This window comes from Dipteris shenzhenensis, chromosome 6 (genome assembly GCF_047967505.1).
Source record: "Dipteris shenzhenensis isolate YYH24624 ecotype China chromosome 6, Dip_SZ_1.0, whole genome shotgun sequence".
Lineage (NCBI taxonomy): Eukaryota > Viridiplantae > Streptophyta > Polypodiopsida > Gleicheniales > Dipteridaceae > Dipteris > Dipteris shenzhenensis.
Window position 1 is genome coordinate 29,457,402 of NC_141601.1, and position 26,838 is coordinate 29,484,239.

General features: G+C 41.4%; 1 protein-coding gene across 2 annotated transcripts; it reads left to right on the plus strand.

The window, feature by feature from the left end:
• The first annotated feature begins 5,427 nt into the window (after positions 1 to 5,427).
• Positions 5,428 to 26,262, plus strand: LOC147901032 (putative methyltransferase PMT20). 2 transcript variants are annotated; one of them, XM_087375426.1, is made up of 9 exons: positions 5,428 to 5,681; positions 7,408 to 7,694; positions 7,945 to 8,093; positions 8,441 to 8,636; positions 9,349 to 9,559; positions 15,731 to 16,028; positions 16,367 to 16,741; positions 16,847 to 16,924; positions 25,814 to 26,262. In XM_087375426.1, exons 2-9 carry the CDS (start codon positions 7,431 to 7,433, stop codon positions 26,049 to 26,051), a joined length of 1,809 nt encoding a protein of 602 aa, XP_087231552.1. In that variant the 5' UTR covers positions 5,428 to 5,681; positions 7,408 to 7,430; the 3' UTR covers positions 26,052 to 26,262. The 2 variants fall into 2 exon arrangements, with proteins under 2 accessions (XP_087231552.1, XP_087231553.1); XM_087375427.1 differs by having other exon boundaries at positions 7,430 to 7,694.
• The last annotated feature ends 576 nt before the right edge of the window (positions 26,263 to 26,838 follow it).

Sequence of the window (26,838 nt, forward strand, 5' to 3'; positions counted from 1 at the left end):
TCTGGAATGTCAGAGGTTCTATACAGTTGTCGATCATCCTCGAAAGTCTCTATGCTCGAAGAAGAGCCTTGCTTTCATTTTCCTAGCGCATCTCGGTTATAGTGGATCGTTTGAAAGCTAGCAACACCATCGCGGGGATTTCTTTGAGGGCATTTGTTGCAGGTAATACCCTAATTGGGGCTAGCGTCTGGTTCCTCCGGTGATTATGGTCCAATTCCTCCCTGCTTTCAACTAGTGAAATGACCGGAGAACTGGTCTGAAGGAAAATATGCTCCATCCTCCTAGTGCGTTGGAAGCAGTAGAATGTACATGGTCTCCGCATATGCATGTGGAACATAGAGGAGATTCATAGTCTGTCAGATCATGGTGATGGGAACCATTTACCAAAATATGGGATCTTTCCGACGCGAGGGTAGGGGCACTCAAGAAAATCTTCTGGCTTTGCCGACCGTTATGCTCTTCCCATGCTCTACAGACCTGCTTCGTACGGGACCTTAGATCATGGCAATACACGGATTGCAGCACCACCAACATTGGCTATGGCTGCACCACCAACATTGCTGAATACTTGGCCCTCATCATCCATTGTTCGTGCGAGCTTGATAAACTTTTTGTAGGGTCTCTCTCTTTATGTTGGTGTGAATGAACTCTCTTTATGTTGGTGTGAGTGAACCTCCACCAATTTGAAGATAGCTCGATTGGTGGCCCTTGGTTTCTATTAAAGTGACTCCTCCACTTGTGCGTAGCATCTCGAGTACATTGTAAGGTCCTTTGCATGCGTTGTTGGTCTCCGCCTAGGTTCGCTATTGTAACCATCGATGGTAATAGTGAAACTCGGGGAAAAAAAACGTGTTCACCAAAGCTTTAAGATGGAACAAATCTATGCATACAGGGTTGGGGTTTACCCCCAACCATGTGTTGGAAAAATGCACGGCGAAAGAAAAGCAAGACAAAAAAAAAGCGAGTAAAAGTATTCGTGAGCATTGTCCTTAGAGGGATGAGTTGATTTGGGAAGAGAGGGGGGCTGTGTGTGTGTGTGTGAGAGAGAGAGAGAGAGAGAGAGAGAGAGAGGGGGGGGGGGGGGGGGAGGGGGAGGAAAGAGGGAGGTAGGGAGAAAGAGAGAGAGAGAGAACTCACGAGAATATAAAGTGGCTAAACGTGGCCTAAAACAAGTGGAGAGACACTTTTTTCAAAAAAAGTGTCAGTAGAGCAACGCTATCAAAATGGGGTGTGAGAAGGCTGAGTAGGCATAAAGATTGCCCAAAAACGGGGCATGTGGAGTTTGCATGAAGAATGTTCCATACAAAGATACAAGTTGGCAAATGCCTAACTTTCTTCTCAACATTCAATTGCCCTCTCATAAATGAAGATACATTTGCTATATGCTTAACTCCATGCTTCAATGCCTACTTGTGGTCGACACTTAATCATGCGTATGGACCAAGGTAATAGAAACCCCCTTTCACCTCGGGTCAAGCTCAATATAATCCACTAGTCCCTAATCTAAACAAAGCTCTTCCCAATATTGAAGTTTACACCCACCCAAGCCTCTGCCACGATCCTTTGCTAGCTTCATCATGTTCCAATCACCACCCAACATCCAATTACTTTTCAGCTCATACACATGCTGAATTTACTATTCCAGCATCTTCAGATGATGTTTTTGAGGGGTTCCTTCCTATTGCCTTTAGTTCCCTAGCTGATATTGATGCTGAAAATCAGCATTTACAGCAGCCTCATCCTGTTCCACATGCCCCGATTCAGCCACCTGTTGATTTTGTTCCGCCACAGGCAGTGGATGATGTTGTCAGGCAAGAGATTCAAGAGACACATGCAGCAAAAACAGTTCTAAACTGGTTGCTACAAACTCTCAAGGAGAGTAGACTTGAGGCACCTTTACCTGCCAGGACTCGTAGTGCAGCAAGGGACGCGGGGGGGCTCTTTCCGTTGAATCAACTTATGCAGGTACTCTCCCTAATGAAGAAGAACCTGATACTTTCGAAGAAGCCATGGATAATGGTCTTGCCAATACTACCCTCTTTCCATCAAACTATTAGGGCCATAGAGCTTTGTTGGTCCGCCATGTGAACATGTGATCAATGGCATGCAATCTAGGCAATGCTATACAACATTTCCAATTAATCATGTGAGCAAGTGATCAATGACATGCTCTCTAGGCATTTATAAAAGAGTGAATTACTACATGACCAAAAATATCCAAGAGAAGAGGGCAATAAACATGATTCTTAACAACAAGCTATGTTCAAATCAAAATTATGTTGAAGAAGTGAGTTGCTAGTAAATGCCTCAAGGTAATTATGTCATTGCACTATTTACTATTTTACTAGCTCGTATTAAGCTATTATGAGCATGAAATATTTCTACTATAATTCTTGCATCTATACTACATTGAGGGAGACATTCTCTTCCCCTAATGAGTGCATAGAGTGCACACTATTATTGAACCTAGTATCTTGACTTGGCTGCCATTGTTGCCTTTCTCTCCATAAACAATACTAGGTGCCCTAGGACTGGAGTGTTCTATTTTTCAATTTGCAACAACACCCCTTGGGTTGGTGCTTTTCGTATCCTCTTTTTGCATTTTGGGACGAAGAGACCAAAATGCTTATATAAAGTATGGCAAACCATACTTTAGTGTTATCCCACTGTTGGAATCCACCAAAAGATCATGTTATAGAGAACGTTTATTTGATATGACATATTTTACGAGGGAAACCTTGCTATCAAAGTAACAACATTTTCCATATCGAACTAAAAAGCAAGCCGCAACTGGGGGTATTGCTAGTCGCATTGGGAAGCCAGCCGGGTGGGGAGCTTTAGCACCCAAGCATCAATAGAGACCCAAAAAGCTGACTTCTTGCCTTTTTGTTTCATTAAGTAAATAAATCACATTAAAAAATTCAATGGGTTGTAAAATTGGTCTTTTTGTAAAAGATTCGTATTTGTTTTTTAAAAAAATATTTAAAGATTCCTATTTGTTACAACATCTCGCTACAAATGAAGATAATGTGGAGATAACGAAATACAAGTTCCAAGAGAGAGACCACAAAGCTTAAGAAATGCAAAATAGATTAAGAGATCCGAGACCATGCTATTTAAGTCTAACTTAAGACATGATTCAAAAGATATCAAGCAATCTTTTTTAAAAACCCAAGTATAATGACTACCATGTGGATGTGCTTTTGTCTTGACACTTCTCCTTGCGGACATATGTGACTTGCCTCAAAAAGTACAAACACAAGTACAAGGTGCTAATTTTCCATGAGACATTAGAGTAGATAAAGGTTAATGCATGGGTTCAATCTTATTTTCAAAATTTGGGCGAGCTCCCATAAATACAATCCCTAAAAGACCAAAGTTTAATACATTTGAATCTCATTCTCACATTGTTAGATGTTCCAACATATTCTAGCACACATATTTACGCATATGGGTTTGATTCAAGCTTGATTCAAGGTGACTCTATCCGTTAGCAAGTATTGAACATGCTTTATCAAATTTCATCGAGCATAATTATGAAGTGAAATTAAATCATGATAATCCATGCCTTACATGACATGGAATTTTTAAAAGGCCACCATGCCATGCAATTTGATTGTAGGTATCTCTCAAGACTCATTGTTAATTTAATTGTTGATGTTGTTTTTGAGCCACTTTCATCACAAATTCAAAATATTATAGTAACTTCACGCTTGTAGTGACTTAAGGAACATTGAGATGATGTTAACGATAACATTATTTTTGCAATGTAGATAAGCCTATTGGAAGAAAGTGATGAGGAACTAATATTCAGTGTTTATGGAGGGAGTAGCTTCAAAAAACAATACTTTAAGACATATGTAGTGAAACACTTGGATGTGCAGGGTTGAAGAATCAATGTTTCTTGTAACCCTAGATGGGCTTTCAAAATTTGGTGGTGCTTTTAATAGAAAAATCATGTTTATATCTAAATCTCTTAGGGTGAATAGGGATCCATCAAATAGAAAAATAATAAATCATTCGAATAGTTAAAGGTAGAGAAGTGTCGAAGTAGATTCACATGGGGATGGATGGTTGCACTTTCAAGATGGACAATGGAGTTGCAGTTCCCAATTGAACTTGAAGCTAATGCGGCACACAAAATGCTCATAATATTTATTAAAAAGTTGTTGATTAGGGTGGATGATAGCATCACCAATGCCTTGGGTTTAGAGTTTTTAGCGCCTTGGCAATGATGGGCTAGCATGTCATTACATGTGGAGGATTTTGAGGCTTTCAATGTTGTAGTACGAATGAAAAACATCAACTTTTCAACAAAAAAGAGTCTATATTCACACAATTCAAGAAATGCTTTGTTTTATGGATTGTCCATTTACCTTGTGAATTTAAAAAGGGTGTCTTTTGTCTTAGTGCATTCACTCGAGAACTTTTTTTTTTCCCCTTAGTGCATTCACTTGAGGACTTGGGGGTGCCTCAATCAACATTGGGTACCCATCCCTTAATATGTTAGTGATACTTTGGCATCTACTTGGAAAAAGGTTAATAACCAGAGCCTAGCAAGACACTGCATGGTCATATTCGAACTCTTGTTTATGTATGCATAAGATAACTTGTATAAGATAAAATTTTTGTAACATTTACTGCTTATGTTTACACTTTCCTTGAAAAGGAGGAAAAAGAAGATGGAAATCTATAGTAGGCCTTGCCTATATCTGTAAATTAATGAGTGACTCAATTAAAGATGTATATCCAATCATGTATACCATCTTGTTGAAGACCACCATTTGCCTTTGTCCTTTTCTACACATGCATTGGTGACTTGCAAGAGGCATGTGCCAATCTCATGAGTGTGAGGGTGGCGTACAAATCTTGACCCTCTTTGGCCTTGACATGAAGTTCGAACCACAATCAAGAGCATTCAACACATACATTTGCCTACTACCGTTATATGAGATAACGAGTTTGTTGTAAGTCTTTGCCGTAAATGGAGGGCCCATAGAAGGGCTTGGTAGCAAGGTATGAGATGTTTGATTGTATGTATCCAAGTAATCTTCATGCAACCACCTTAAGGAAAAAATAGCATATGCGTTCCCCCCTTGTAGTCGGCCCATTTTTGTAATTGGTCCTTTTTTGAGGGCTGACCAGCCCTTTAATATATCCGGCATTTAAAAAAAGAGAAGGAAAAAATAGCATGTGGATGAAAAAAAAACGAGAATTTTTGAAAATAAAAAATGGATATTTTGGCTTCTTGTTGAATAGCCTTCACTGGGCGGAGATCATGAATTGAAAGCGAGAGAGAGAAGGGGGGGGGCTAAAAATGTGGAGGATTTCTAGAAAGAGAGTGGATGGTAAAGTGATGAGAGATTTTTTGAAAAAAATAAAAATGAATTGGAGACGTGCAGCTACCACTACGTGCTCTTTATTTTCTGTGTTCTTTCAAAAAGAACACTCTCTGAGAGAGCTCAGAGAGCTTTGAGAGCTTGCCAAGCTCTGGCTATGGCGGAACCCTCCCCCCCTTTGCCCTAACTTCTCCATCATCTCCTCCCCTCCCTTGCTGCATTTCTCCTTCCTCATTTGCCTCCTCTCCATCTTTGCTTCCTTTGCCTCCTTCCTCCTCCTCCTCTTCTCTTTCGACTTCAGGCTCCCTTTAACCTCCTGCTCACGGCCGCTCCGCCGCTTAGGTATATCACCTTTTGCGCCTTTTGATTTGTTATCCTCTCCTCGCGCAATAGTAGGCCTTCTTGTTAGTAAAATCTTCACGCGCAATCGATGAAAGCTTCATTCTTACATCGCCAGTCCATATCTAATCTCCCCAATCCTCCAAGACCACAGTCGGTGATGTAAGTGCCATGGCGCAACCCAGGATCTGATAACCGGTGCATAGATCGCGTTTTTCTGTTCAAAATCGCACGGTGGGGACTCGTGCTTATGCGGACCCGGCAGCATTGCAATATTTTGCGCCGCTTGTATTGATTAGACTCTTGCATTTCGCTACTCGTGTGTATTATTGCACCTTTTGAAGTACTAGACACTTGGCTACTACACGCTATCCCCTCTCACGCGGTCCCTGGTGCTGGATTCGGCTGTCGGTGCGAAACGTAATTTTCGAAATCCCGAGGATCGTGCTGATCTGCAGTCCCGTCGTTATCCTGAAACGATGGCTGAGAACACCATAATCGCGTCCTGCTTGGACGATATATTAGGGAGGAAGAATTGAAGAAAGTGTCTGAAACGTGTGCTGTCGGGCTACCTTAAAGCTGCAATTACATGGCTACATGTCTTCACAGATTTCAGCTTAGGGTTGCTAGGGGAAATTTTGCCAAGATTCTGCAGCACACAGAATGAGTCATGTATCTACTCATCGAAAAGGCCATGGTGACCGTAATGAGAGAAAAGAAGAGAGAGCAGGGCAAGAGTAAAAAACGTTTACACAATGCTCAAGCTTGAGATTTCCTTAATGGCTGAGAGATATAATTGCTTTACTGATCTGAACAATGGAGAAAACTATTTAACATACACAAGGTAGCATGGTGAGCTGAGGGCCTGGGTGCAAGTCCTGCCTGCCTGGGTCTATCAGGGTCCTGGTATCTTCTCTGCTCCCCACTTTTTAGCGAGCGGGGTCCACCCGTGAGGTGGTACGGAATCCATAAGGTGGGGGGAAAGAGTTTTCCATGAGATATCTGGTGGGTGTTCGTGCCTAGACAGAAAATTGGCTCTCAAAACAAAACAAATTGAGAGCTTCAAGTTAGAAATATCTGTGATTTACAGGATTTGGAATCCGAGTGGTGTCCTAAACTGTAATGTATGTAGATACAGATGTTCTGAAAGAAATGGCCAAGTTGGACAACATTGACGAGACCGGCAGGGATCATCTATCACGTTTGGATGTGACCAAACGTGCCCCATGGTGTAATATTTAATACAGCCAACCCTACCATCTTAAGAAATCTCAGATTTCTTCCCAATAATGAAACAAGTCTGCAGATGGTCATGTTTTCCTGAATGAGAGGGTCCAGTCAGAAAGAACACCAGATTTGCAAGGGTGATTTATTTATTTTGATATGCCTTCGGGGTCTTTTCTTGTGGCTGGATACTTCGATATGCACACAGACCACAGAGACCCTCTGATGGCTTCTGTACCTGTGCATGCACGTGCACACAGACGTTACAAACTTGGACATGGTTCTGTAATCCTGTGAAGATATTAGAGGTTTTCTGTTTGGGGTTGCTTCTCGTTCCTATATGTACTGCATGGTTATGTTTTTTCATTCCAAACTTTTTGTTTCTATGTAAGCTTTGCATCTGTCATTGAATTCTTGCGACAGTTATGAAGTTTTTACTTGTGGCTGTAATTTGCTTCTGTGCACTTCTCATTGGGTTTGCATGTGATTTGTATTTTATTTTCAGTGATCATTTTGAACAATTTCAGCATGAAGGAGAGGGACGGAAAACTAAACTTTGCATCAGAGAAGATGTTCAAGCTTCTTCCTCCAGCTCTTATGGTGCTGTCCTTATGCTCGATTTCCTTTTACTTGGGGAGCATCTTTTGCTCAGACAAAGACAAACTATTTGTGCAAAGTGAGCTGTCAGCAACCGGCACAAAGCTGACCAGCTGTCAGCCTCAAGTCAAACCTAGCAGTTTCAAAGAGTGTAACATAACTTTTCAAGATTTGACACCATGCATGGACCCAGGGGTAAGGGTCTGAACTTTTTGACTCTGAAACTACATGTTTCAATTGACATCATTATAAGCATGCTGTTTTGTTTATCTTCTTCTGAGCTTGTATGGCACATAGTCTGAAAAACTTGGTGTCCTTTGTTTGCTTTTTTTAGATCAAGATATTGTGCTGCTTTATTATTCTTCTAGATATTGTTTTCTCTTGTGTAATTACATTGGGATTGGAGCGGATGTTTGACCTGCTGCTCATGGATTGGTTTGAACAGCGATGGCGCAAATTTGATAGGCATCGAATGGCATTTAGGGAACGCCACTGCCCACCTCTTTCAGAGAGGATGGACTGCTTGATTCCTCCACCAGAGGGTTATAGGGTGCCTATTCGCTGGCCTCGCAGCAGAGGCGAATGCTGGTACAGGTATCTTCTTGTCAATATATATTCTTTAGGTTATTAGCACTCTGGAGAGAAAAGTTTTATTGTAGGCAGAGAAAGCTAAAATGAATGTAAGCGGTAAGTGTTATCTTGTTGTAAAACCCCGTTTTGTTTTACAGTAGCCACCTGTGGAGGAAATCTCCATGCCCTAGAGTTGGGCCATATTTTTATTGCTTATGTAACCAGTTATTGGACATATTTACTCACACTTGATCACAAACTCAAACTAAACTACCATGAAGGGTAAAGCTTCAGGCATGTAACTCAAAGCATGATGTTTTAAAATTGGAGTTTCACAATCCATTCCTTCATAACATTTTAATTTGGTACAGAAATGTGCCTTACGACTGGATCAACACTGCAAAAGCAAATCAGAGGTGGATGCAGAAGAAAGGGGAAAAATTTATATTCCCTGGTGGAGGTACAATGTTTCCAAATGGTGTGAGTGAATATCTGGACTTTATGGAAGAGCTTATTCCTGAAATGAAGGATGGAACTGTCAGGACGGCACTTGATACAGGCTGTGGGGTTGGTCCTTTCTTTTTCCAAATCAAAAGTTTTTCCTGCCAGGAAGAGATTTGTTTTCATGTATGCTGTCAGAAGTATTTGTGTGAAGTACTCCAAGATCCAGATGATAGTTGAGTCGTCGAGTTTATAGTGCGATTTGGAAATGTTTTCTGTATAGACATGTGCGTATAAGAAACCTATGTCAATTACCTTTTATGAGACTTACAAAATTGAACTTGTAAATGTGGTTGGATAAAATCGTTAAGCTTTGTTGTGCTAACGCTAGTCTTGGTTGAGTTTGTCCTTTGCCTCTATAGAGCTGGAAGAAAGTGAGCATGCTGTCTGAATATAAATTTCCTGTTCTTGTGCTGGTGCTTGGTTCTTGGTTTCATCGATACTGCTCGAAAGTTAATATAAGAGCAAATTGAAAAATGGCTCGGCCAATCATACCTGCCGATTGGAGCTGTGCCATGGCTTACAAGCATAGTTGTTAAAGGTCGTACGTTGTGTTTTGTTAACCTGTCATAATACTTCATCTCATAGAGATACAATATGAATTCACATGTAATACTCTTCAGGTATAACGTAAGAAGCAAAAAATGTTTGTTGGTAGTCCTGTATGGTACATCTGCTTGTAAAACAAGCCTTGAGAATGGATCTTTCCTTTGATATTTGATTTTGGAGCTGTCTGTTGTTCTTTGTTTGAAGTTGAAATAATGGTATTTTCTGTCAGGTGGCTAGCTGGGGAGGATATTTGTTGGATCGTGGGATAATAACTATGTCATTGGCACCTCGTGACAATCATGAAGCGCAGGTGCAATTCGCTCTTGAAAGGGGAATTCCTGCCATGCTGGGGATCATTTCCACACAGCGTTTACCATACCCTGCAAATGCTTTTGATATGGCTCATTGTTCTCGCTGTTTAATTCCTTGGTCTGATCATGGTAAGAAAGCCGTGTGACTCCATCCACTTTAATGTGATGTGCATACCTCAACAATAGGCACACAGTAATTTATATGATGATGGGTTCTTGATTCTCATGACAGTGTGCACCATTTGATAAGTGGCTAGTTGCTTTTTACTTGCTTTTTCAAGACCATGTCATATTTGATGTATAACATGTGCCATTGAGATTCCCTTTGACTCAACCTCTTTATTCATTGTAATTTATACGATGATGGGTTCTTGATTCTCACGACAGTGTGCACCATCTGATAAGTGGCTAGTTGCTTTTTACTTGCTTGTTCAACACCATATCATATTTGATGTATAACATGTGCCATTAAGATTCCCTTTGACTCAACCTCTTCATTCATTGAACTGCATAAAGTTTAAAAGAAAGTCATGAGTTAAGTAAGCAGCTAACTGAGAAAATGGCTGTGTTGAGTATCTGAACACTATGGAAAGGAAACAAGAATAAGAAATGAAAGAGATTCTACATGAGGCTGTACATTATTCCATAACACTATGGACCAGATAGAGTTTGACAGTGTATCCTTCGGTTTAGTATGTCTAACCCTACATTGCTCACATTTTGAAAATTTCCTGTTTTCATTTCTTCAAGTGCTTTGTAGCTTTAGCGTTCTTCATAAAAGTTTTCAAATTTAAGATTAAATATATTCTAGTCTTATGGAGGTATATCATTCTGAGCATGTAGGGTGAGGTAGATCTGCATGCATAAGAAGAGAAGTGAGGCGTGCAATTCTTACGATTTTAGAGCTCAAAGGCTTCAGATCCATACATCTGTGGGATAGACATTTTTTTATTATCTGGTTCATGGTCTCGATGAAGAGCTCTATCAAGCTTCAACTTAGGCTATGGGCTGGCGAAGGTAACAGAAGCCTTTGAGACTATAGTTCACCCCAATGGGATGAACTAGAGGTGTCTATCACACCTCCAAGAAATTACTGATGAACTGAATCCAGGAACAGCAAGAAATAAACTTTATGTGTTGGGAGAATGTCTTGTCATGTCTAGCATGTGTCTGCCGTGAGTAGTCTAAGCTTCGTGTGGGCTTGACTAGGGTCCCAACATGAGTGCTGGTTTCTTTGGTACAGGTTCGAGATTTGATATGGGTATCTTCGACTCCTTTTTAAGGGTGTACTTGTGGGTGAATAGTTGAGGTGTTACTTGGAATGGAGCAAGCGCCTGCGGGGCTTGTGTTTGACATGGTGCGCCTGATTGAAGAAGTATTTGTGATCTCTTTGTGTCTAGGCCCATGCCTTGTGTTTGGGTCTCATGAGGCTAGACCTGAGTAAGGTGATTTCTTATACAAAGAATGCAGTGCATCTTTAGTATGGATAGGCAGCGATTGTGCTCATATTTGTGAATCCATCAGGAAACGTTGCGACACCTTCCTCCGATCTCATAGTATTTGGGGCATCGCTTCAAGACATGCCCCTCGGTCTCGATCTCATGTATGCCACAATGAAAAATAAAGCCTCAGATCTCTACGATGTTGTATGGCTCCGCAATCTTTTTTTGGGGGGGGGGGGGAGAAAAATGTGGGTGTATATTATATCAATAAAAGGAGCTGAATTACTCCCACAAGGGAAAAAAATAATAAGCAACATCACGATATCACATAGAAGACTCCATATTGACATTGACGGCTCCAAGTATTCCATGGCCAATTGTATGTCCTTCCTAAGGCATGCATGGAATTATTGAAGAAGCCCATCACAGTGTCGGATAGTCTTGCGTGTCACTTGTAGTTACCCACCAATTCCACTTAGTTGCTCGTAGGCTGGTACTAGTTAGTTCTCGTCCTATTAGTTCATTTTAGCTAAGTCAACTCTTATAACATAACTTGTAAAATGAGTTGACGCATCTAGGGTTTAGGGCTAGCTTTCATAGGCTTTTGCCCTTTCACTTCAGGTTTACTACAATAGACTCTTAGTTCGACTTCGATTTGCTACAATAGACTCTTAGTTCGACTTCGATTCTTTCTCCCTTGCATTCACATTCTGCTTCCGTAGAACCTATAGTGACTAAAGGGCTAGAACTAACTAGTGCTAGCCTACGAGGCTAGCCTAGCCCTAAATCACACTTGCACTTGCATTTCTTCTACCTTGCTTCCGCACAAACTAGAGTGACTAATAGGACTAGAACTAACAGTACTAGCCTACAAGGCTAGCCCTAAACTGGTCAACTCATGTTACAGCTCATGTTATAAGAGCTGACTTAGCTAAAATGAACTAATAGGACTAGAACTAATTAATAATAGCCTATCCTGCAAAGCCCATCAAGGACTCTCTAGCGGAGACTTCGCCAAGGATGCCCTATCAGCTAGATTGTCTAATCATCTTTTTGCTTATATGGTCGTCTGGAGAGACTAAAATGAAATTGTAATGTCTTCACAAGCAGTTGCAGCTTGAGTGAAGAAAATGTGGACTAATTTTTTATTAGACTTATCCTTTAGTGCTAGCCTTTGTCATGGCTGAGTCTGCCTTTCACCTCCGAAGCGTCGACATAAAGTCAATATAAAGACCTTAGTATAAATGGATGGTCAATTACTTGTGGGTGTGTAGATGTCTATGTGTGAGAGTATATGTTTGTACTATGGTTTACAACCACTGCTGGGCGCTCATGACATCAATGGAGATGTCATAGTAGCTAGTTCGTACTATGCGTGATGGAGTTTTTGGTTTTCAATCTTATGAGTGACTATCATGAGATTGAAATGACACTATGTTGTGTTTTTAGAGAATTAGTTTGGGCATGTTCCTGGATTCATCTAGATATATGCTTGGCAATGTGATGTTTGCCAACAGTTGGGGCAGCCAACAATCCGACACCGGATGCCACACAACCCAATTCTCTCCCCAGAGCCATTTCATAAATGGAGCCTTGACGTCATTGGCCCATTCAAACTAGCACCTTGGCGATGTGGAACTAATTCCATGGTTGCACATGTTCATCCAAAAGGATATGGTAACCTATGGAAGTATAGGGATGGCAGAATCACATGACACAAGGAATCATTTGTATAGCTTGCTGAAAAGCTTCAAACTTGGGTCAAGGAAGTGCCTTGGTGAATATCTGTCAAAGTGTCTTTTGTAGGAATTTGAGACAAGGGAATATTCCTTGCTGACAGTTTCTCTTAGACATAATGATAATAAACCTTAACGTGCTTAGTACGTGCATGAAACATTGGATTCCACGCAATGGATGATACTTTGACCGTCTGTATAGATAGTGGTGAGAGATTTCTAACCAACATCAAGATTTGCTAATAGCTTTCGTAGCCAGATACATTCCACCATGGCTATAAAAGCTGCTTTGTACTTAGTCTCACAGCTGGAAGTAGCAACTGTAGGCTGCTTTTTACTAAACCAAGAGGCATGAGGTTCCAAGCATAAAACAGTTGGCACTATGTGACACTCTGTGTCATAGCATCCAGCCCAGTCACTATCTATAAAAGTTTGCTCTCAAAGGCATCCTTGTGGCACCGTGGCTCTTCCTTGCAAGCCGTAGCAATCAATGCAACCTATCCTTGCAGGTGACGAGAAGCGGCTCTTATGGGTCCAGACAAAGGCTCAGCTTGTTTGCTGTCCTTTAATGTATCGAATAGCCATCTAGGGACTGTTTTCTGTTGTCTTATGATAGCCTTTTCTTCTGTCATTGCTGGATATGTGGTGGCTTGCTCAATGTGAGAGAAATCAGGCTGAATATGAGATCCTGTTTGTGGCTGAGTTGGAGCCTCCACGGACCCATCAAAATTTGATGCAGACTTGAACAAGGGCAGCAATCTATCAAAGACACTAGAAGCAACAATAGTTGACTGTTTTCGACAGTCCAACTGGCAACAAGGGCATGACAGTTTTCAGCAAAGGCAACATCTCTGGTAATGATAACCTTGCATGTACAATCGAAATCCTTTGTGTTTTGAGCTGTAACCAATAAAAATGCATTTAACTGCCTTGTCCTCAAGCTTATGCCGTAACTGAGATGGCTGGCTCTCGACTGGTCCAAGCCTCATAGGGTGTGCTTCAATGCCCTGATGGGTAACATTTTCAGAACAATAATTGGCATACATAATGGCATTGAACCAGAAATTGTTGGGCAAAGACCTATCCTTCGTCATACATCGTGCCATCTCCATGAAGGTTCTATTCTTGTGTTTTGCAACACCTTTTTGTTGTGGTGGGTACGGCACGGTACACTGTACGATACGACAAGATGCTAAAAAATCAGCAAACTCTCGGGACATATTTTTAACCCCCCCGTCAGTGTGGATTGTGAGAAAGCTTGTGTTCCTTTCCATTCTCAACCATTTCAAGGAATTGCTTGAAGCAAGTAAAGACATTTGACTTGGATTTCAATGGGTAAAAGCAAGTATGTGAGTGAAATCATCCACAAAAGGAATAAAGTATGCATACCCCCAATAGATGTTGTCCACTTTGGACCCACACATCCTGTGAACTAAATGCTACTTAAACACTTCCATCTTTACGGAAAGAAAACTGATGCATTTTCCTGAGTAGGCATCCCTCACAAACATGTTTGGGAGATCAACAACCATATTTTGTGAATACAATTTGAACAGGCTGCTATGATACAGATGCCCATGCCACAAATGAGTGTCTGCAACCATTGAGTCCTCTGCTGCAAGTGCTGTAGTGTGTCTCTCTGTCATAGGCATCAAGTCTGCAACCATAGAGTCCTCTGCTGCAAGTACTGCAGTGTCTGTCTCTCTGTCATAGGCATCAAGTCTATATAGAATATTAGACAATGTTTCAATGATGAGAATGGTATTGCCATTCTTGAAATCATAGAGGGCACAGCGGTAACTATCAAAGACACAAAAGCCCAATCATGATGAGCAACATTGGCTGATTCATCCTTCTCATGGGAAGACAAAGCATCAGTAACTGCACAGCTGGACTGCTGCTTCTTCCTCTCTGACTCTATGCACTTTCAGCATTCAAAATATCATGACTTGGTTTTTTGCAAGGGGTTTCTATTATTTTTCTCATCTACATTCTTGTTGGCATTTGAAGTATTATCATAGATATGCTTGGGTTTTCCACAGGGTTTTGTTTTTTTCGCATTACCCTTACAATGCTTGATCACCTGAAATAGAGACATTCCGATTACATTGCTTTGCTCTTCTTGCAACAATAAAGTGAGGAGCTGATCAAAGATGTAATGGTTGGGATTATCCATGGCTACTAAGCTCAATGTGGTTGCAAACCCTTGATATGAGTCAAGAAGTCCACTAAGTGTCATGGACATACTCTGACTTTCTGGCACAACTTCATCAATGTCGGCCAATTGTTCTTAAAGTCCTTGACCTTAGGCATAAAGGCATCCATGCTTTCCCGCTCATCCATCTTTTAGGAATCTAATTGCATGTGCAAATATGCAATGCTTACTTCATTGCATATCTGATACAAAGAGGCTAACTTATCCTAAGCATCCTTTGCAGTCCTTCAAGGCCTGATGTGAGGGGTTATCATCCTCTTAACTGACAATGCAATTAAGGCGTGAGGCTGAGCATCTTTGGCACTGTAGGTGCGGTATGAGGCGGGCTCTCGGAACCGTGTCAAGAAATCCACAAAGCAACAATAAACCCTCTGCTTCCGTGCCTTCGCCTCCTCGATGATACATTTGAGCGTGAGAATGTGGTCCATGGTTCCATGATCATGCCATAATCCGGCCTGTCCTGTTGCTTTAAGTCCTCGACACTCTGCAAATCTGCTGACCTCGGAATCAAGTATTGATGCATAAACCTTTGACATGACATGTCCTATCATAATGGTCCTGTAGTTCTCCGAGCTCATGGGATCCCTTGCCTTGTGGATGGGCGAGATAGTGTTAATGGTCCAGGTGCATGGAAACGCCAAACAAACAGCTTCATTGAAGAGCTTTGCTAAGATCGGGGCTAGGAGGTTAATCCCATATGCAATGAACTTAGTGCATCCTTCACCCCCCCCCCCCCCCCCCCCCCTTAGTGAAGAGGGTGCAGGATGTGGGGTGTGGCATATGTGAGCTTAGGGATTGGCTGATTTGGGATGTCATAAAGTGTGCGTGCATAATCAAACCAGATGAGAGAGAGAGAGAGAGAGAGAGAGAGAGAGAGAGAGAGATTATATGCATCGTTTTGTTGCAGGTGGAGTGAATCTGCTAGAAGTGGACAGGGTTCTTCGTCCTGGAGGCTTTTGGGTGCTTTCAGGGCCACCAATCAATTATCAGGTTCATTGGAAAGGTTGGGACACAACAGAGGAAAAGCAGAAAGCTGATCTAGATCGACTCAAAGATCTTTTGGGTCAGATGTGCTACAAACTTTATGGCATGAAGGGTGATATTGCTGTTTGGCAAAAGCCTTTGGATGACAAGTGCTACAATGACCGTGACGAGGGTGCTGTACCACCTCTTTGTGATGACAGCATTGATCCTGATGGTGCATGGTAAAGTGCCAGATTTGCTGACATTAGGTTTTAAAAAGCTCTTATTGTTTAATGTACTTTCTTTTCCCCCTTCTTACTGCTTATGATATATCTCTATTTTGAATGAGAAGTATAAAGAGAGTGAAATATAAAAAGACAGTACAACTTAAGAAAGGGTGGGCGGGCTCTACCTATTTATGTTCCTAGCATAAAACATTGTGCCATCAAAGGATTTTAATTTTGTCTGCTTCATGCCTTTGTGCTGCACATCATCAACATCATGATAAAATTAGTGAAGTACATGCAGTAGCATAAGTACAAGTAATTTTACTGGTGGTGCTTTGGACCTGTATTTTCAGGTATGTGCCAATGCGTCCATGCATTGTGAAGAAAAATCATGCATTTCAACGTCTTGGAGTAGGGCAGACTCCCAAATGGCCTGATCGACTAGGAGAGGCCCCTGAAAGAGCTGGTTTATTTTCTGGGGGTAGTGCAGGTGCTTTTAAAAAGGATACAAGGGTATGGCAAGATGCTGTCAAGTATTACAAGACTGTTCTTCCGGACCTTGGGACCAACAAGATAAGGAATATAATGGACATGAATACAAGATATGGTGGCTTTGCTGCAGCATTAATAGATGACCCTGTATGGGTAATGAATGTGGTGTCTTCTTATGCTGCAAATTCTCTCGGGGTTATATATGACCGAGGCTTAATTGGAACCATCAATGACTGGTGTGCATTCTAAACCTTTCAACATAATTCTGGTATCTGTCTTCTTGCTAAGTTTGTTTACATATTTTTATCACCCTGACTACTTACTGTGATTTCTATGTGCAGGTGCGAAGCATTTTCTACTTATCCAAGAACTTACGACCTACTTCATGTTGAGGGTCTTTTTACTTCAGAAAGTCACAGGTGCCAATTTGATTAACCTTTTTAACCTAGTGGGCATGTATGTGATATTAAATTTGTCAACATTCACAAATGATAGAACAGTAGAACTTGCATGAACCCCAAATAAAGCGTTTTTTTTCGTTAGGCTGGCTGTGAGGTCATGATGTTGTGCACAATGTCTACTGCCTCCTTAGCTTATTGCAACATTGGTGTCCCGCTTCCTCCTTTTGCCTTGCAAAACCATTTTCCCATTGTCCTTAATCTCTCTCGTTCTTTTAACTGTGTCCTCATTGGATGCCAGAAGTGCCGTGCATCACTAGAGTGAAAATATGTAATGCTGCCACAGATCTGAAAGGATTAGAACTATTTGCCTATGACACGGGATTACGTCATAGAAGTGGTAGGGAGCTATTTGTGAGGTTTGTTCGCTTATTATTGACTAGGTTAAAAAATTCAGAGTAGATGATCCACACCCATTAATTAGGCTGTTAACATTGGTGGTAATGTCATAGTAGCTAGTCCTTGCTATTCATGATGGAGTTTTGGTTCAACCGGTGACTATCACGAGGCTTGTCAAGCTTCTTCCAAAGAAGCAAATATGTGAATCTTTGGTTGATTGGCGTCCTATCACTCTTATGCCAGTAATCTATAAGATCACGACCAAAATGGTGGTTGATCGCATCAAAGGATACTTACATGATGGTCTCCATCCTGCACAATATGGGTTTGTTTCTCGTAAGCATATCACTGATAATATTGCAAATGCCTATATTGGGATAGAATATGCAAAGTACATGGAGCAAGATGTGTTATTGTTGCAAGTTGATATTGCCAAGGATTTTGACTCGGTTCAATGGGATTTCATCTCGCAGACCATGCAAGCTTTGGGTTTTGGCATGATCTACTGGATGTACAATGACTGTAAAGCTGCCAGTATATTGTCTGGAGATATTTCTGAAAATTGGACTCTGCGTTGTTTGGTTCACCAGGGATGTCCACTTAGTGCGTTGTTGTATGCGATAGGCACGCATCTTTTGCTTCAATACATGGATCATTTGATGGCTACAGGCATGTTGCATGGACTAGAAATTCATAGAAGTTGCACTATGGTTGCTTAAGCATATATTGATGATTCCTTTTTTACCCCAAGGAATACTGAGAGAGATATTTCTTCCCTTATGCATGCTCTATCATTATATGGCCTGGTTGCTGGTCTACATGTGAATTTCAGAAATCTAAGCTGTTACCGCTGCATTGTAAAGATTGGCAGTCTTCTATGGATGGGGGAAATTGTTCTGCCTACTCACTTAGTTCGCCATCTCTGTTACCCTTTGGGTTGGAAGATAACTCATCGTCAACAAATTGACTGGGTACTTGCAAAATTTTAAAAAAAGCTTGAATACTGGAAATTGGCAACTTGGCCATTGCATGCTCGCCTGAGGATAGTTCAGTGTGTCTTTTGCATCATTCCTTTTTTCCTGCCTCTGATCATGTTACGTGCTTTATTTCAGCCATTATGGAAATTTTTTGGTGTTCCAAATATGGCCGGAAAAGTTTGAGATTGCTTTCAATGCAATATCTTTGTTCGCCAAAGATGCATGGGGGCTTGAATATTATCAACATTCATGTGCATATCCTTGCTCATAAGAGCAAAATGATACTGTAATTTATGCAAGGAGATCAACCTTGGGTTGCCATGATGCGCTCTTTGCTCTTGCGAGTCACCACCTCTGCTTTTGGTTATTGCCAGCCCACCCAGTGGGATTTTCTACTTGGATGTATTGATGGCAAGATCAAACGTTGTCCTTTGGCCTTATCAGATTTGAAACATATCCTTTTCCACTTGGAATGGCAGGGCCGCGACTCTATGCAAGGCAATTCTTTGAGAGCTGAAAGTCTGCATTGGTCAAAAGTCTTTGATCCTCCGTTGGCTTTACAGGGACCCATACTTTTCTACTTTATTAGTTTCAAAGGGATTCGCTTGGTGGATGATGTAATTCATGATGATGGTACCGTGATGTCTTTCCCGTTGGTTGCTAGACAGTATGGTTTAGGGATGCATTATTGTTCTTTGTGGCAAACCATTGCTCACATGATTCAGTCTTTTCCGTTGGTACCCCCACTTGAGCTTTGCAATAGGCTTGAAGATTGGACTCTTCATCCTCCAGATTCATCAGCTCGTCCTTTGAGGCTATCTCACATTACGATACCTTCCTTGTATAAAGTTTTGTTGCCCTGACCTTGGGTTTTTGATAAGGCAAATCGCGTCTGGGGTATGAATCGCTCGGCAAAGTGGTGGAGGAAAAGATTTAGGCAGCTTTGGAGCTTGAAATTTTCTCTTCTCCAGTAGGTTTCTTGTGGCGGCTGATGCGGGGGTTTTTTCCGTCTGGGTAGCTTTTGGCACATTAGCGGTTGTTTGTCACAGAAGTTTGGCTCCACAAGAATCTGTCTCTTATCTCCTTTGGCATTGTCCATACACCCGTGACTTCTTGGGTCTTCTTCAGCATCGTTTGAGAGCTAGATTTCCTATTGTTGCTTTTGGGAAGCATTTTTGGCTTTTTGGGATTCACCCACACAGACAGGGATTTGAGTTGTTTTTCTTTTGGGTTCGTAACTGGGCTCTCTAGACTCTATGGAAGCATAGAAATCATAGAGTCTTTGGTGATCAAACTTTTTCTCCTTTTCCTTTCTTTCGACGCTCTCTCAGCAATCTTTCTTTAATTGATTGCAGACTTGTTACATAGATTGCAATGTATACTTGTCATATATAGTGAGATCTTCTGTTGATGCACTTTTAAGATCCCCATTCAGGGGAAGCCATTCTCTAATATAAAGCATCAACATTTCGACCCAAAAAAAAAGAGTGTGTGTGTGTGTGAGTTACTATTTGATTGTACCATTTGTGCTCGTACTGTTCGATTGTATAAGCACTCTTTAGTGATCGTCTTCCCGTACTCTCGAGCGTCTTTGCTTCGGGTCTCTACAGGATGCTCATTCCTTTGGTGACCTTCCTTAGGCTTAGTTGGAAATTTTTATCACTGTTTTTAGTTAGGAGCAGCAGCTGTCCCAGTTTAGGACAGCTATGAATGTAAATGCCTTCTTAATGCGAAGTTTCTTTTACAAAAAAAAAGAAGTGTGTGTTTGTGACTCGGCACTTTGTGTTAGAGATCAACATCTCTTGATGAGAGAGGGCTAGTATTTGTGGGTGCGCCTGCCCACTGAGTGAGGGTAGCATAGAGAGTGAGGGCTTGTGTTGTGGGTGTGCCCCCCCCTCCCCCCCGTGAGGATAGTCTAGGGTTTGCTGGTCCCTACGTGTGTGCCGTAGGGCTGCAGCCCGATCAGTGTTGAGGGGCAAGAGGAGAGGCTCTCCCTTAGGGCTGTTGGCTATGGAGGCACCTAGGAGATAGAGCTATCGGCTATGGAGGCGCCTAGGGGATTGGCCTTGAGCAGCCCCTTGCAGGGCTGCTACCAGGCCCTTTTATAGGGCAGAGGTGGGTCGGCCCACCCCCCTTTGAGTCAGCATGCTGGTCTATAGGATCGGCCACCTTGCAGGCTGGTCGGCCAATCTGCCCTACCCGACTAGGGAGGGGTTGGGGGCTATATATAGGCCCCCATACTCAGCCCTCTTTGGAGCATCTTGTGCAGCAGCATTGCCATCTTAGTCGAGCAGATCCAGAGCAGCTTTGCATGCCTTGTAGAGGAGTGCTAGGGGAGAGTTGTGGAGTAGTTCATCCACTCCTCTCTGTGCCTCCCGTGCTCGTGGTTGTTGAGCTGTTTCTCTGAGCTCTCGAGCGGCCCGTTGTTTCCAAGGTTTTCCCCCAGTTGTAGCGGGGTTTTCTCCAGAGATCACTTGTAGTTCTTCTGTGCCTTTCTCTCTTGCTCTGTGTGTGTGTGTGTGTGTGTGTGTGTGAGGCACCGTGCGATCTCTCTCTCTCCGGTTGATTTCCGCTGCACTTCTCACACTTTGGACTCCGTGGAAAGATAGAAATCGCAGAGTCTTTGGTGATCCCACTTGCCCTAAATTTAGTTTTGTAAAAGTCTCTTTGTGACAATCTTTCTTTGATTGTCTGCAAACCCATCATATAGATCATGCTGTCTTCTTCTCATATAATGAAATCTTTTGATGATTTAAATTGAGCTCCCACAGGACTCCTTTTCATGATATGGAATAGTAAGAATTTCACAAAAAAAAGAGAGCATGTGAGTGGCTATCATGAGATTGAAAATGCACACTGTGTTGTTTTAGAGAATGAGTTTGGGCATGTTTCTAGATTCATCTAGATATATGCTTCTGCCGTATACATTCAATTTCACCTTGTGAAGTTTTTGTCCATGTTGTGGCTTGCTGATATTAGATGTATTCTTTCTATCTTAGTGGTACATGGCCCTATTAGCTAGATTGTCTAACGAGTTTTTGCTTAGATGCTTGTTTGGCAGAGACTAAAATGAAATTGTATAGTCTTCACAAGTAATTATAGCTTGAATGAAGAGAATGTGGACTACTTTTAAATTAGCCTTCTCCTTTATTGCTAGTCTTTGTCACAGTCGAGTCTGCTCTTCATCTTCGGAGTGCTGATAGAAACTTAGTACAAATACCTTTGTATAAATGGATGCTCTAAGGATGTGTGCGTTTGTGGATTTGTATGTGTCAGAGCATATGTTTATACTATGGTGTACATCCATTGTTAGGTGCTATGCGTGGTGGAGTTTATGGTTTCAACCTTATGAGTGACTAACATGAGATTGAAACGGCACATTGTGTTGTGCTTTTAGAGGAAGAGTTTGGGCATGTTCTTGGATTCATCTAGATATATAATTTCTACTTTTGTAGAAACCCCATCATTGCCATGATTTATGATTTACATCCTTGACTTACAAATGGTTTGATGGATGGGCACTTGTCAAGTGTATGTCTTTATGATGAGAGATTTCCCATGAGGCAAACCGTCCACGAGCAAACAATACTATAGAAGATATAGTTTCTTTACAAGAGCACACTTCAATCTTTAGCCAATTATTGTACACCCTCTGGTAAGGGGTCACATAATTCTCAATGGGTAGACACGTATTGATCCATGCATCCTTTGCTAGAATTATTATTATATTCTAGGCAGTGGCCAATGTAATGTATTAAGTGGGTTAGGGGCACTTTTCCCTCATTGAGGTTTTTCACCCTAACCATAGTCTTATCCCTAACTACGATTGGTGGATAAGATAGGGTTTTGTCACTTAGACAAAACCCCTCACTTCACTTTTGTACTCACTTCATTTCAGTCCACTATTCAGTAGACCTACGTTCAGCTCTCACTCTTGCTCACTCTTGAGAGGGGAGTCTTGGTGTTGGATCATCATTGGAAATTTAAAGACAACTATTTTGGGCAGGGAGTCTTGGTTTTTGATCATCATTTGCAATGTTAAAGACAAGACTATTTTGGGCAGGGATTCTTGTAATAACGGCCAAAATTGAGTCATGTTAATTAACTCAGGAGTAGTTTGGGTACATGTTGTGGTGGGAACTATATGAATCATCCTTAGTGCGTTAACCCATGACCGTCCACATAAGCAATGATTGAAACCATGTAGAGGTCAGAAGAGTGGTACTCACTTCCTAAAATTTTGTCCACTATTTTGGATCCCAATGTCTCACTTCATGCTCAAAAATAGGTTGAATCCCTGTCTTTCTTCATGATTCATGAAATTTTGTCATAAGTCTGGAGACTTTCAATAGGATTTGAAGGATCTTATGAATGCTGTGATGTATTAATTCATTTACTTTTTTGTTGTTTAAATTACCCTATAGAAGCCTCTGATCTGTAGACTGTTCTAATAACCCATGCAATTTCCCAATTTCTCATTGAGATTGAGCGGGCGGTGGTCCTGTCCAATTGACCCTTGAATGCATTGACTTACGTTTGGAGAGTAGAGCTCTTTCCTCGATGTATTAGTTAGCCACCATCTTCAAAAGCGTAAGCTAGCTGCCAATCTAGGATACCACACTCTCCTGTCTCAAACTGGGCGATTCATATCTACCAATCTGGGATACCACACTCTGCCCTGTCTCAAACTTAGAATCAGCAAAAGAAACTGCCTTGCACAGATGGGCACCATGTTGTTACACTCATGGGTATATTGGATTTTCCTAGAGACAATAAGCAGAATGAATGGGGAGACGTGAATTTTTAAACTTGGGCTCACTCCTTGAAAACATGCGACACAGGGTTCCTAAGTTAGGGGATATAAATTCAGATACAATTTTAGAACCCAATTCCCTTTAACCGCAAGGCCTAGTCTTTTTGGCAACTATCAACTAGGAGAGTATTGATAAAGGTTTGACCTACTGTCTACTATATCCAACAAAATGCATTCAACCCCCTTGTCAATCTTGGACCTACGTATATGTCACCCCCTAAAAGTGATTGACCTCGGGCTCCTACCCAAAAATGCCTAAAGATCGTGCTATCACTATCAAAAGAAACCTTCTCAAAATAATTCATTGCATGTTTCTGTTATAGAAGAACAAGAGCACAAGCTATGCAAGGTCAAGAAATATTTTTATGAGATGAAGCAAGCTCTTATGTATGGTACTAGAAGTTACAGTGATTTTACTTGTGGAGGGGCGTTGTAATAATCCCAATGAGCCTTGGTTACATATTCCACAGGAGGGGACAGATTTAGTGTGCTTCCTTCACGCAGTTTGATACCATGCTGAATAGCAATAATGAGCGTAAAATTAAAGCTGAACTGCAAGGTATATTTGACATGGCAGGATTGGGCTTATTGTTTCAGCATGGCTTTTGGCTATTCCCAACGAGCTTCTCAAAATAATTCATTGCATGTTTCTGTTATAGAAAAACAAGAGCACAAGCTATGCAAGGCCAAGAAATATTTTTATGAGATGAAGCAAGCTCTTATGTATGGTACTAGAAGTTACAGTGATTTTACTTGTGGAGGGGCGTTGTAATAATCCCAATGAGCCTCGGTTACAGATTCCACAGGAGGGGACAGATTTAGTTGTGCTTCCTTCACGAAGTTTGATACCATGCTGAATAGCAATAATGAGCATAAAATTAAAGTTGAACTGTAAGGTATATTTGACATGGCAGGATTGGGCTTATTGTTTCAGCATGGCTTTTGGCTATTCCCAACGAGCCCAGGTTATATATCCTGCAAGATTTAATTGTGCTTCGTTTAGGCAGTGATACCATACTCAATAGCAATATTGAGCATAAAATTGCATAGCGAAAGCTGAACTGTGAGGTATATTCGACATGACAGGGTTGGGCTTATTGCACTATTATTACAGCATGGGTGTTGGCAACATCAGTTGTTATTTACTTGTCACAAACAAGGAATGTTTTATGCAAGACAATCAATCAAATCACCATCAATGCTGTTTGAAAGGTTATCAAGCTTACTAAACCTGACATTGCTGAAAGTTTGATGGCACACAGTGGTGTTGCTTTGTGTTTTACGAGGCTAGATAATGTTCATGCTACAGGGATGCACTCCTTATGGTCTGACATTGGAGTGCAGCCAAAGAGTTCTTGGATTTGTTCAGGACTATTTCCCTTCTAGTTTGCATTTTTTCTAGCAATTGATCCGTCTAGGTTTTACAGACTAAGATTGGGCAGGAGATATGGATGACAGACATTCAACATCACTATTTTGTTTCTTGCTGGGTAAACCCATTAAGAAACAACCCAATGTCTCTCTTTATCCGGTAAGGCTGAATATAACATAGTAAATGCAGCCACCACGGAATGCATGTATTTCATGACGTTGATGCATGATCTTCATTGTTCACAGAAAGGTGTGGCCAAATCCACTTACTGGGATAGGTAGAGCTGCAGTGCCACTGCGGAAATTCCCGTATTTTCATGCCCATATGAACACCATCATTATACTTGAGGTTGTATGGAGGATGGTTTCTTTGATGTCATTTCTTCACCGATGGACTTTTTAAGGACACATTCTTCTATCTCAAAGCATGCCAAGGGATGAGAGATTTTACAAGAATATATGGGAGGGTGTAACGATGACATTTTTATATGTACTCCCAGAGTTCAGGTCTTCTAATAGGTTGCTCTATCCTCATGGAATGAATTGTACACTAGGTAACTCATGAGGCGTTTTTGTCAGTACAGCCATTGAAAGGGGAAGGGAAGGGTACAATTACAATGATATGGTAAAATAGGTCAGTCAAGTATAGGTTTGAACTTTTCTGGGCTTGCTGGTATAAGGCAATTCTCTTTGTATATCACTCATTCATGGTTCAGCGTGGAATGCACATCTTTTTGTCTTGCTTCTTGACTTTCTTGCCCCCTTTAAACGTTCAGTTAGATAAGGACATTTTGGGCAGGTTGGGTACAAGCCAGGACCCAACTTCTGCACCTGGGGCCCCATCCCTTCAAGTCTGTGGACCACATTCGGGCCACTCAGTGTTTGAGGTGGGGCCAGTTTGGGCAAGTTTACTAGTCTTGTCTTGGGTACGATTTCCCAAATTACCTAGGCACAATACAGGACATTCTTGCAACCCTATGCGCTTTGGATAAGTGGTGCATCTCTCCTGGCTCAATAGCGTTGCTCTTTTGTGAAACAAGCCATAGCTAGTTTATTTACTGCACTATTAAGTGATGCATTATTAGGATACCATTAGAGTATGTCTATCTGTTGCATGCAGAAAATGATAACATCTACCACGATAAATTTTTTAAAAAATTTCAATCTTCAAAAGACTTCACCACAAAGTATTGTACCTCACAAACTATTTTATCACTTTAGGGAAATCTGTGTATACTGTCTGTTCAAACTGTCTTTTGAGGTTTGGTCAGGATACAACAATTAATATTTTATTGAAAAACTAGCTGTATGTTCCCTAGTGTAATCAAAATTTTTTTTCTCCCTTTACAGATGTGAAATGAAATTTGTTCTACTGGAAATGGATCGCATTTTGCGGCCTGAAGGATATGTTATTTTGCGTGATGCAAGCAATTTTGTGGATAGTGCGCTTGCACTTGCAGAAGCAATGCGCTGGAAATGCAAGAAGCATCCGATGGGTAAACTCAACAATAAGAGTGAAGAACTACTTGTGTGCCAGAAAACATTTTGGCAATCAGCTCAGGTTATATCTTCAGAGGACAAACAGTAGCTGTTTTGCCCTGTAATTCTTTCCAGAAAAATTGTGCGCTGTTTGAAAAATCCAATTCTTTGCAACTAGTCTGATATTAGGCTTCCACTTCTTTTTCTTGGGGTTCCTCTGAACCTAGGTAAAGCTGGAAATATGTAAAATCATGAAGTAGTAGCACTGTTGCAGCTTAATGTGTACTCTGTTCGATTCATTCATTAGCCAGAGCAAATTTTATTCAAGTTTTTGCCCCCTTGCACCTTGTGAATATGAAAGCACTGTGACAAGTCCCTGAAATTATAGGGCATGTTTGATGTACCACTCAGTCCTTGCCCCTTAGCTTTGTTCTTTTGTGGTTCATTATGCAATTCAGTTTAGCATGTTCCCACTTAAAATATTTCTTCAACACTTTTGCAATCCATGATTTTTTAATGAATAAAGAAAGGCCATGATTACCATGATTATGTAGGAGGGAGAGGTCTCTCTCTCTCTCTCTCTCTCTCTCTCTCCGCTGACTGAATAGAGATACAAACTGAGAGAAGAATGCACTTACAAAAACAAGTGGAAGCAAAAAGGGGGGAAATACTGTATGGAAGGAGCTGGTCCTTCACTGTAGAAGACTGTGAACTCTCTGCTGCTGTTGTCCGGTGATGAGCTGGCCTGAAAGAGCTGTAGAGATCGTGGGATGGGAGCTGGCAAGCTGCTTCCCTTTCCACCGCTGATCCGCTGCTGCTGGATGAGGATGGAACGAGAACCCCCTAGGACCGACCCAACCAGGACCTGTCCCGACCCAGAGACGGGTTGTCAGACG